The sequence below is a fragment of the Anabrus simplex genome, chromosome 1 (genome assembly GCF_040414725.1).
Source record: "Anabrus simplex isolate iqAnaSimp1 chromosome 1, ASM4041472v1, whole genome shotgun sequence".
Classification (NCBI taxonomy): domain Eukaryota; kingdom Metazoa; phylum Arthropoda; class Insecta; order Orthoptera; family Tettigoniidae; genus Anabrus; species Anabrus simplex.
In genome coordinates this window covers 1,750,567,654-1,750,580,652 of record NC_090265.1, presented here as the reverse complement: position 1 = coordinate 1,750,580,652, position 12,999 = coordinate 1,750,567,654, and the positions used below count along the sequence as shown (strand labels likewise).

At 37.3% G+C, this 12,999-nt stretch overlaps 1 protein-coding gene across 1 annotated transcript in view; it reads right to left on the bottom strand.

The window, feature by feature from the left end:
* LOC136858749 (unhealthy ribosome biogenesis protein 2 homolog) overlaps nt 1-12,999 on the bottom strand; it is a 211,295-nt gene that overhangs the window by 67,787 nt on the left and 130,509 nt on the right. The window contains exon 9 of the mRNA XM_067138511.2: nt 2,795-3,025. Coding sequence (XP_066994612.2) covers nt 2,795-3,025 — 231 coding nt within the window. The remainder of the gene's footprint in view (nt 1-2,794; nt 3,026-12,999) is intronic.

Genomic DNA, 12,999 nt, shown 5'->3' with positions numbered 1-12,999 from the left:
TTTAATAATATTTATTTCTGATATATTAATGTTAATTTATTATTAGCTGATGATGTCCCTTAGGGGACGAAACATGTACTAGATATAATAAATTATATATTGTATTGAATAGGCGGACCACTTAATTATAATATTTATCTTGAATATTCATTGCTTGATAGCTCTGGAAGTTCAGTCAAGCGATTTCAAAATAGCTGAAGACAGTAATGGGTCAAGATCTCCTTAAACTGAACAGCTACATCAGCACCTGGTGGCTTAAACCTAACCCAAACAAAACTGTGATCAAGTGTTTTCACTTCGACAACAGGCAGGCCAACCACATGCCCCAAGCAGAATTCTAAAGTCACTAATACTTACCCTAAATACCTGGGTGTTATACTTAGACCGTTCTCTGAAAAAGGCTACGCAGAACACCAGAGAACAGTAAAATGTGAAAGATGGTTCCTTCCTTGATTCTCTCAAACAAGGAAACTCTTCTTTATAAACACTGCAGCATATTTCTTTGGTGTTTTAGACGGGAAACAGTTATGACATACAATCAAGAAGCACTATGTTTCAAAATCTCTCAATATGAGTATTGCTGCCGACCATCTAGTATTGCACTTATAAATTATTTCAAGGACAGCGGAGTAGATGGAGAATACAGAAGAACGGTCTCCCACAAGGCAGTGTCCTAGCACCAATGCTATTTAACATACATACCAACGACCAACCCCTTCCACCTCACACAAGGAGCTTTCTGTACGCAGATGACCTGGCCCTGGCAACTCACAGTAAAAATTTCGAGCAAGTGGAACAAAACCTTACTGCTGCTTTGAAGATGCTCTCAGATTATTATGAGGAAAATCACCTCAAGCCAAACCCATCAAAAACTATTGTGTGCACCTTACATTTAAAGAACAAAGCAGCCCTCCGGAAGCTGCATGTGAATTGGAAAGGAATGGAGCTGGAACATAGCAATACTCCAGCTTACCTTGGTGTTAACCTGGATCGTTCGATGACCTTCACCACACACTGCACCAAATTCAAGGCAAAAGTTCCATTACGAAACTGCCTATTGCGTAAGGTAACTGGTTCTGGATGGGGTGCCCATCCCCAGACAGTAAGGACAACTGCCTAGCACTCTGCTACTCTGCTGCTGAATATGCTAGTCCCGTGTGGTATAAATCAATTCACGCAAAGAAAGTCGACATTGCCTTGAATGAAACCTGCAGGCTAATCACAGGCTGTTTAAAACCAACACCCACACAGAAGTTGCATTCACTTGCAGATATAGCCCCACCTGATATTAGACGTGAGGTGGCCGCTAATATCGAGAGACAAACGTTTTGCAGCATTTCAGTCCATCCTCTTCATGAACATCAGCCACCACCAGCTCGACTGAAATCCAGGAAGAGTTTTCTACAGTCTTCTGCTCCACTTGATTCTGACCCAAAAAAGGCCAGGGTTAAGCTATGGAAACAAAGGTACCCAGATCATCCGGAACGTGTTGAAACTGAAGAAAAGTTGCCACCTGGTCACGAAGAGCGATGGTGTATATGGAAGTCGTTATAAAACAGACTGCGGACCGGCATTGCAAGATCTAAGGACAATCTCGTGAAATGGGGCATCGTGCATGGTGGGGACTCATTATGCGAATGTGGAGAGGAACAGACTTCCAGGCACCTCTTGCACTGTCGTCTATGCCCAGATTCATGTACAGGGTTGGAATTGGCACTGGCTAGAAACAATGCCATCAATGTAGCCAAATACTGGTCACAACTTGTGTAAATAATGTCTATATAGTGTAGATATTTTCATGTAATACTTTTTTTTTTTTTTACAATTAATTTGTTCATATGTCTTTCATTTTGAGTGATTAACATACTTCATATTTTTATTATTTCATTTTTGAATTGAATTTTTATATATTGGTACCTCTGACATGAAAAAATAATAAAAAATACAATAAAATAAACCACACAAGCTTTTCTGTAGGTTTAGTTATTGCATGACCAAATCCATGCAACATCAAGGCTCAAAAGTTGGCAACAACATATTGCAACACACAAAGACAAGAACATAATAATAATGCCATTGGCTTTACATCCCACTAACTACATTTATGGTTTTTTAGACGCTGAGGTGCCAGAATTTAGGCCCGCAGGAGTTCTTTTGCATGCCAATAAATCTACCGACACAAGGCTGACGTATTTGAGCACCTTCAAATACCACCAGGATCGAACCTACCATGCTGCGGTCAGAAGGCCAGCGCCTCAACCGTCTGAGCCACTCAGCGCGGCAAAGACAAGAACAAAGACTAGACAAAAATAATTTGAAATGATGCAGTGCTGACTTCAGGTAACAGTTATTGTAACTACTACCGACCAGCCATACCTCGGCCAGCTATCGATAAAACGATAAAAGGTGCAGATTTCAAAATAATACGAGTATTGCTGAAAGTGCTCTCAAAATCGGGAGATCAATCTTGGCAATCGGGAGGAAGGACTAAAAATCAGAAGTCTCCCACTTAAATCGGAAGAGTTGGCATGTCTGCAATCTGTATCCTCACTAACACTCTGCCTCTATAAATCATGAATCAAAATTCCTATGTTTAAGCAATATAAATTTATGCATAAGTGTTTTAAACAATCGTTTTGATGATATGAAAGCACTTGGGTTTGTTCAAAGAAGTTGAATTCTGAAAGGCAAAACAATATATACTGAAGACTCAATTATTTATAGAACAAATCTATTCCTGTGGAGAAGATGAATCGAAACTGTAAGTGTAAATAATAATAATGGCAAAACTTACAGCTGTCTCTATGAAGGAATTTAAATAAGGTGTGATCTTGTTCAAATTCTTCTCACTTCCAGCAACATAATTCTGCAAGGCAAGACTGAAGGCCTCCAACATTTCATAGGTTGTTTGCGGCGAAATGTCAGAATTGCAGCGTTTAATGTACCGCACAATACCCCGTGATAATCGTTTCTTGAATTTTCTACACAATATCCGATCTTCCTTCGGTACACGGTTCTTCTTAACCTGAAGAAGAAAATAAAAGAGCATGTACCCTCTTGGAAGATATACCAGTGATTCAACTGGTCAATTTTTCCACACACACAGAAAGAAGAAAGGCAGAACACAGATATTAAGTCAAGATAAGCAAAGGTACCACAGGGAGTTCTAATGCAGATTACAGTATTACATAAGCAGGATATTAATTTATAGATCAAATTTTCTCTACATTATTCAGTATTAAGTTATATTTTACTGTATAGAAGGAAATGCTATTTGGATTTAGGATACCGTATCTTATTCATAAGCTGGAGATAAAAAAACAAAAAACAAAAACAAAAAAACAAAGAGAGAAATGATCACAGTCAAGTTGAAGTGTTGCAGGAGAGATACAAATTTAGAATGGCTCAGATTAAGCTGTCTATTTAACGCAGCTCTGAACGTCGTATCATGCAAATAGATCAGGAAATGTGGTTTAGGAATCCAGCAGATGAGATAATGTTACCTCTACTACAGTGGTAACACCAAACAAGGCACAAACACAGTTAAAAGAGGAAGGTAAGAGTACAATACACAATATAAGAAAACACTACACACTCAGAAAAACAGTAGCTAGCATTACGCGGATCTCCAACAAAACAAGTACGTAACTATCAGTAGGGCCAACTAGTGAACGACAAAACGGGAAGATGGAAGGGCTGGGAACCTACCAAAGGCATGGACATGGCTTAGATAGCGGATTCCGAAATGAATCACCATGATCCTTAGTTTTTAAAAATATTATTTACAAGATAATTCTACAAATACATTCCAAGTTATGAGCTATAAGTTCAGTGATATACATAGGTTATTCGTAGCAGTGTAAATTCAAATTACAAATCAACTGTACATCTAGTTACCAATGCAGTAGTACAATGCAATTTACAGGTTATCCAAAATCTAGCGTACCTAAAGTGATACAGAACTATCAGAGGCAAACCCCAAGGGAAATACTATTAAACTACAATATACATATTTTAGTGAAACAAAACGGGAATGCCTCGGAAACGAAAAGGTAAGTCCAGCTGAAAAACTAAGGCGTCATAAGTAACTAATTTGGTGAATCTAGGCGAGGTTAGGGCAGACTCCTGTATGAAAAGCAAATCGGAACATTACGGAAATTTTAGCAGGAACGGAATTCAAGAGTGCTTACCCGAGCAGAGTGCCATCCCCGAAGCCGGGGGACGTCAACCAGATAGGCTGCTCGCAGACAGATAAACCGAGACCGACAGAATTCAGGATACAGAATTGATTCGAACACTGCCTCGCTCACTATATATAGGAATTACTGGCCTTGGAGGCAACCAATCAGCGTGCACGTGTTCCCTATCGCCACCTAGACTCACCAATCACAACCTTACTTTCGATCGCGAACTTTGACTAACATTCTAGAATACGCATGATCGTGAAAGTAGTATTTTTCCAGAATAGACAGAACACACTTTCTAGAACACATACCAACAAAGTAACACACCCTGTACAAAAGTTATGTAACTTTCTGGATCTTTCCAGGAACTATAGACAGAATTCTACTATTTACAAATGCCTATGTTACAACATTATACAGTACAGGTTAGGTCATTAAATTATCTTATGCTCTACAAATAACAGTACAGGTTAGGTCATGATAAATAAAACATTATATAGTACTTCGCCAATAAAGTCTTAAAAAAAATTACAGATAAAAAGTGTTGAGATCCAAGGAAATTATGGTTAGACTTATGATTTCAAAACAAGAGGTGATGAAGCAGAAGCAGGCACTTAACTTGCTTACAGCAGTTGGCAGACTGAACACTGAAAGTCAACTGGAGTCTTGTATTGAATACATAACGTGAATAATCCCTGCATATTAAAAAAAAAAAGTGAGGCACAAAATTGGGGTGCGGGTTTTATTTGTGTCAGGGTTAGCAACACGCTCCTGGCTCACCTAGTTTTTGATATTGGGTGTACAATTATGTTTTGTGTAACCGCAGATGGAAGAAAACTGCCCCTATATGTCATATTTAAATGGAAATCAATTCAGCCTTTACATTTAAAAAAAAAAGTATTTTACACAGTAATATAAATTTAAAATTTCTCCATGTCATGATAGAATGCGTCTTTCAGAACAGGCAGGGGTAGCTTTCCGCACTTTCACTCACTTTGGTGTGTCGATAAAATGTTTCATAGCTGCTATGTTCGAGTGAAATCGTAATTCTTTTGTATTCAGAGTTTTAAGGAATGCCAAAGTATCACACAACAGGCAGTGTGCGAAGAAGCAGAATCAGCGAACACTGGTGATTCTCTTTGGTGATTCTGACAGTTGGCAACAAAACGTGGCTCATAATTATAATCGATTCGTATGCAACGAACAATACTGACGATGCCAATGAACTTGCATTGTTTTTTAAAATGCCTAGCCCAAAAGGACTTTTTAAAAGGAGATGGGGTCACTGTCCTGTGTTGAAATGCAGACGGAAGCAAAAGACTTCCTCCCCTCGTCATAGGAAAGTTCGAGAAGCCACAACGTTCTAAGGGCGTTGGATACTTTCTGTGCAAATATAAGGTATCTAAAAATGCACACAGTACAGTACGTGCACAGGGGAGCCAGCATAGACTTTGAATATTTTTTTTCCTTTTTCCTTTTGTTGCATGAGGTTATGTTTGTTAGTGAATTATTCATGTGCATTATTTGAATACTGTAAATGCACCTTGTTGGGTACATTTTGGAAGTAGTTCTTTTCAATTGCATTTGAAAGGTTTAAACTGTGAATGAATGTTAATTGCATGCAGTAACGGATCTTAGAATATTTTCTGACATGGCAAGGGTTGGCGTTTCTGAAGTACAAGTTGGTGGTTAATTTGAAATCACGTAATTCGAAGTCCGATTTTTGTGTCCCAATGACTTACGAATTAACAAGGTTTTACTATATCACAAAACTAACATCCGAGTTCGCCGGTGTGTCTGTTTCAACTGTTTACATGCATGAAAAAGAATTATCTACCACAGGTCGTGTTAATATCCGCGTAAAGAAAAGACTGCATATGAAAAGTGTTTCAGACGTGGAGTGTAACAAATCTGTAATTTAGGAGAGGATTCTAGTGATGCAAAAGACAACGAATCTTTCGATCTACAGGGAATCGAGCCTACTGCAAGTTCAGATTAATGAAATACCTAGGCCTACTTGATAATTTTCATGGCAAATATATTTTATGGCAGTGATAATGTATTTCTCAAATACGTTCAGGCAAAGCAGCTATATCCATAAATTTACACGTTCATATTTTAATAAAGACGTGAACCTCGCTGAAATATTTGTTATGACTATCTTACTCTTTCAATGGAAGGAATTTTAGTTTGTTGAATTTTTTTCAAAATGAGCCTAAAATTAGGGTGTGGGGATTATTTGCGTTAATACGGTACTCCGATTTCAACAAAATATTCACATAAATTCCTTAGCTAACTGCATTCCATAGAATTATTTGATGAGTTATGGTTGGATCATCCTTAAAATATCCATTAGCTGTTCATTACATTATAGCCTTTTATTTTTTGTATTTAAAAAGTCTCAATGTCCATATTCAACAGCATATGAAACTTACATGACAGTTGGAACTGAATTTCAATTATCAACCTTACAGTGTTGAAACTGTGCATGCTTGAAAGAAATACACTGCACAAAGAGTTGAACAGAAATGGACTGTGGCTCATAATTATAATCGATTCATATGCAACGAACAATATTATCAATGCCAATGAATCTGCATTGCTTTATTTATGCCTAGCCCAAACGGGCTTTTTAAAAGGAGATGGGGTCACTGTACTGTGCTGAAATGCAGATGGAAGCAAAAGACTTCCTCCCTACCTCATAGGAAAGTTTGAGAAGCCACAACGTTTTAAGGGCGTCTGGTACTTTCTGTGCAAATACAAGGCATCTAAAAATGCATACAGTACAGTAATTCAATGAATAAAGTACTTGCACAGAGGAGCCAGCATGGACTTCTCATCTTTGAATCCTTTTTTTCTTTCGTTGCGTGAGGTTATATTTGTCAGTGAATTGACCTCTGTGACAGTGATAGTAGTATTATTAGTATTTAGCAGTGATGCTAAACTGGAAGCCCTACCAAATGGATGCCAGGTGTGATATACAATTACTAAATGAAGGAACTGAGTTTGATTGAGATGACAGCAGTTTTACCATGGCATCCCGTTGGCAACCTAGAATGATACCACCGTAAGAGGTAGAATTTTCTGTGTTCGCAAGTCTCATCGTTTCATAAGTCTGCTCTATATATTAGTTAATAAACAACAATATCTAGAAAAATACTCTCTTATTCAAACACAAAATAAACAAATTTATGATTTGAAATTAAAAATTTCCATTATAATTACATCAACAATGTAAGCCCAGACAGTTAAAATTTCTACATTGGCCAATAACAAATAGACACCACCATCACCTTCAATTGCTTTCTTGACTAGCAATTTTCCACAGTTCCACAAACAGTGAAAATGAGGGCGATGAGACCTGGAAGTTCTTGACCATACATTCAAGCAGTCACTACGGCGGTAAAGCAGCTAAAACAGTGCTTCACCCCATAGTGAACGCACGAAGATATGATAGTTACCTTGGCCTTGACTGGCTGATGGGAACTGCAATTTCTTTTAAAATCAAAAGGCATCCTTGATTCTAAAATAAGAGATCAGAATTCTTGAAGCAGAACAGGCAGTTACAGCAAGAACATTAATGGGTTCAAACACAGTATACAAATTATTCTTTACTCAGTACCTTTCTTTAGTATTAAACCAACATAATTTGCATAATACTAAAACATACAGAAATAAACCATTATACTAGTTTTGGTGTCATTCCTGGTTCAGTCTAAGGGCCTGTATTACGACTGTCAGGTAAACAGCCAGATACATAGGCTGCAGTTTTGCAAACTAGAAGTTAAATATTTTCTTGCATACTACAAACGGATTTTAACGAAGGTATTGTATTGCAGAAGATGTAGTAACATTTTTATTGGATTGGCAATAAGGTTACTTAAAATATAGTGAAATTTAGCGCGGTGGTATTTGTGTTCCCTGGTGTTTTAGTTTGTTTAGCTCTATTCCTTTTGAAATTGTATTGCTAGAATCCAATATCAGACTCTTATTAAGCTATAATGTGGAAGTTCAGGTCAAAAAAAGAATTAGGACTAAAATCTACACATACGAAGAAAGCTATGTAACGAAACTCAGAAATTGTTGTAGAAAATAAAAGGACTGAAAATGTAACCTGAACGCAAAAGTTAAGATTCAGGTTGTGTATCTTTTTTTTGTCTAATACTATTTACGAGGATGCGCGTTACGGCGAAAGTAAAGCCTATATTCGTAATTAATGCCACTGATGCAGTGTAGGATCATTAATTTTATTATTAATTCAATTTATTGTTTGCTCACTGAATAAGTAGTTAGTTTCTTTGTTTTCAATACAACGTTAGAATATAGTAACTGGCAAAGCATTCATCTCACTTTAATGTAAATACTTAGTAGCAAGTTGTTATGAACTCAAATAAATATAACCTCCTTAACATCCTCATTCGACGGATGAATCGCCCTGAACAACGTCGTATACATTTACTCCATATGTGCGTCGCGGATAGATTTGGAATAGAACACACGCTTTTAACACGCATCCTAATTATTAGGAAATGTGTAACGACCACGGCTAACCACGAAGCTCGCTGTTCAACTGCTTGTGTGCAACTCATATAGTCAGTAGCAACAACTTCCTAGCTTGGGAAATCTTTAAGAATTCTGTGATAGCTGGATAGGAAACATGACATACTTCATAAATATATGCGTAGATTACATTATAACAACTTAATTTCTAACAGCATCATGCAGATGTAGATTCATCTTGATGTGCAGCCATCTTGATTCCATTCGAGAGCTCAACTCCATAGTCAGAGGACACGGGTGATACAAGCGTGCCACGTAATGCAAGTTAATTTTCGTTCTTCATAACTTACTTTATATGTTTTTCCTGTTAGTCACCATTTTTCAACTCTTAATTAGATTTGTATTTCCCATGTTACAGACTAAAAATCAAATGGTTCAACTTCAATAATGCATATGTATATCAGCCCATGTCGGAACATAACAACTGAGCCAACAGTTTACAGATACTAGTTGAACCACACCAAGGGACAACATAAACATTGAAACAGAAAGACCTCCAGCTCAAGACTGTTTTAACGATCACCATCTCACAGTTTTTAACTTTCATCATGCTTTTTAAGAAAAAGCTCTTTTAACTTAAGAAAAAGCTCTTTTAACTTAAAAAAAGCATGATGAAAGTTAAAAACTGTGAGATGGTGATCGTTAAAACAGTCTTGAGCTGGAGGTCTTTCTGTTTCAATGTTTTGTTGTCCCTTGGTGTGGTTCAACTAGTATCTGTAAACTGTTGGCTCAGTTGTTATGTTCCGACATGGGCTGATATACATATGCATTATTGAAGTTGAACCGTTTGATTTTTAGTCTGTAAAATGGAAAATGCAAATCTAATTAAGAGTTGAAAAATGGTGACTAACAGGAAAAACATATAAAGTAAGTTATGAAGAACGAAAATTAACTTGCATTACGTGGCACGCTTGTATCACCCGTGTCCTCTGACTATGGAGTTGAGCTCTCGAATGAGAATCCTTAGGGCCTGTACTACGACAGCAAGATAAAAATGCGGTTTAAATTTATGTGGCAGTTTGCAGATTTATCTGGAAGTTCGGTTGAAAACGCGTACTACGACTTTCGTTTATGTACAATCTGGGAGAATATTCTCGAGGCTAGCTATGCCGAAGTTGTAGAGGCAGTTAACGCTCTTATCTGGAACTACGCCTTTCCCACACTGTACAAAATGTAATGTGATCACACTGCAGCTCATGTCATGACTGTTCACGTTAGCTGACGTCACAGTGACGTAGGATTAGGTGACAGTGCTCCTCACAGTTTTCTGCTCTAGCACATATCCGGCACAGTGACGTGTGGATGGAAGCAGTTTCTTTTAGCGATGTGGAAGAAATGTTAATTGAATTAGCAAGGGTGCATGATAATCTCTATGATATGCAGTAGGTTCAATTAACTATATAAACCATTAAGTATGGCACGAGGCAGGGGACAAAATAGGAAAGGAATTAAAATTCACTAGTGAGCGCTAAACTGAAATAATGAAATAATTTTAATAGGCATTCAGTTGATGAAATCAGCAACCTGCTATTATAATATGTTTACCTCAAGCATATGGCTAACTTTCGTTCAGTGCAGATAGTTTCTTGAAGTAGTGTTATTTTGGCCAAAAATTTTATCCTTGATGAGATTATCCAAGTAAGTAAATTATATTTTGTTCAACCTGAAGTACATTTGAAATCTTTCTGGATGTCTATTTAGCTCCCTTACTAAATTGTTTTATTCACCCTTTTCTTTGTTTCAAGTACCCACGGTCTTTTGCAGCAAACAGAATTCAGGGCAACAGAAACAGCACGGGCAATTAAGAGCTCATCAGAATCTGATGAAGTGGATGTACTGTGGTAACTTACCGTCAGACCAAGTATATTGTGATCTCTGAATGTGAGGTCCGGCTCCATGGCTAAATGGTTAGCGTGGTGGCCTCTGGTCACAGGAGCCCCGGGTTCGATTCCCGGCAGGGTCGGGAATTTTAACCATCATTTGTTAATTTCTATGGCAAGCGGGCTGGGCTTATGTGTCGTCTTCATCATCTTTTCATCCTCATCATGACGCGCAAGTCACCTACGGGAGTCAAATCAAAAGACCTGCACCTGGCGAGCCGAACATGTCCTCGGACACTCCCGGCACTAAAAGCCATATGCCATTTCATTTCATTTCTGAATGTGAGGATAGTGAGTTTCCTGTCTTCATGCCGCATGTAGCAACAACATCAATCTTCTCACCACGACGATGCAGATCAGCGTCGGTTCACGTGTGGCGACAATAGTGTGTTCCCGCCTTTAATCTTCAGAATTATATCAAATAGCTTTTTGATTCATTCTGGTGATTGTATACAGTAAAACCTTGTTAATTCGATGTCGTGGGGATGCAAAAATCAAACTTCGAATTACGTCATTTCGAATTAACCGCCAACACGTAATTCGGTTATGCTAACCCTTGTGGCGTTAAAAATTAAATAATTCAATAATTCAATAGGTTGAACCTCTTTTTCAATTATTTAATTTTTAACGTTAATACTTTCAATACGGAACAATGAAATTTTTATCTTTAAACCCTTGTGGCGTCACAATATATTCTAAAACCCGTTACTGCAAGCAATTAACCTTGATTCACAGTTTAAACCTCTCAAATGCCACGGGAAAAAACGATTTCCAAATTGTATCCAACAAGGTGCATTTACAGTATTCAAATAATGCACTTGGATAACTCACTGGCAAACATAACCTCACGCAATGAAACTAAAAGAAAGAAAACACGATTCAAAGACGAGGAGAAATCTATACTGGCTCCCCTGTGCAAGTGCTTTATTCATTGGATTACTGTACTGGATGCATTTTAGATCCCTTGTACTTGCATGGAAAGTGCCCGATGTCCTTACAACACCGTGGCTTTTCAAACTTTCCTATTATCGGGGAAGGAAGTCTTTTTTAAAAATTTAAAGTTAAAAACCTCATTATGTTCCGTATTGAACTGAGATCACAATGTTAAAATTTGGGTAGAAGTTCCAACTTTTCAATACAATATGCGTTGCACAAGATTGTTATTCACAACATATTTTATTAAGATACCGCTTTTGACACCTGTATATAGTTTTATTATTTATAAGTTTCATATTCCGTATTGATTGGATTCAATGTAATAGACAAGAAAAATGTTCCACCGATCAATACATTTATTGTGAATGAATTACAGCACTAGTACCGGTTTCGACATATCTTGGCCATCATCAGCTAGCAGACAAATTTACAGTCATAGGACAAAATTACAAAGATGTTACGTAAGAGCACCCGGATGTCTGATAAAAAATGGAAGTAAAATATATTGCAGTATGTTGCGTTAAAATATCTCTGATTAAAAGTGGTGATGGTTAGAATAAACTAAAACCTATTGATTGAGCATGGACATTGGTACATAAACACATTAAAATATATATGCCACATCATAAGACACTAAAAAATATAGCACATTAAACACATTAAAACATGGTATATTTTAAAAACCTCTATTAAAATTTGAGTTCATGTTGTGTTGCATTCATTCTTCAATCCTCTTGTAGTTCTTGTGTTGATTAAGTTGAATATCGAGAATGTTCTATGGCTGATATACTTTGTATTGGTATGTTATAAGAACTCTTGTCAGTAAAATTTGAAAATTGAGTACTGTGCAATTCAACTGTTGATGTAGTCAGGTAAGATTTATATATACAGCAAGATAGGGTTTAATTTTAGAGCAGTTGGTGGTGACACTTCTCTCGTCTATGCACGTTATATGGTTGTTATCCGTAAAGAAAAGCTAATATGAGTATAGCGTATGTATGAAGGAATGCCTGGATGTATGTGTGAAATGAAAAAGTACTTACTGTTGTTGCTGTGGAGGTTGTGTACCGATATGTTTGGAAATTTGTTGTGTTCTGCTGCGAGTACGTCTGGGGCTCATGTGAGCTGTGTGGAGGGATGTTGGTGGAGGGGATGGAGGAGTGGCTATTGTGAAGGTAGGGGCGGGGTTAGGTTTGTGATTCGTCGATTTGTTATGACGTGTGTTTACTAATTTGAGATAGTCATTTTTTATTGCAGGAATGACCTTGTCAAAAATGATACTGCTTTTCTCTGTAATGTCGTTAATGTTATGATTGGGGTTAGCGTATTGATCCAAAGAAATATAGAAATCTTCGGTTATGTTGAGCAGAGGGCCCTTAGAGTTTATGTTTAATATCATCATGTCATTACTGATGTCTGTGAAGTTGTGCTTAGATTCT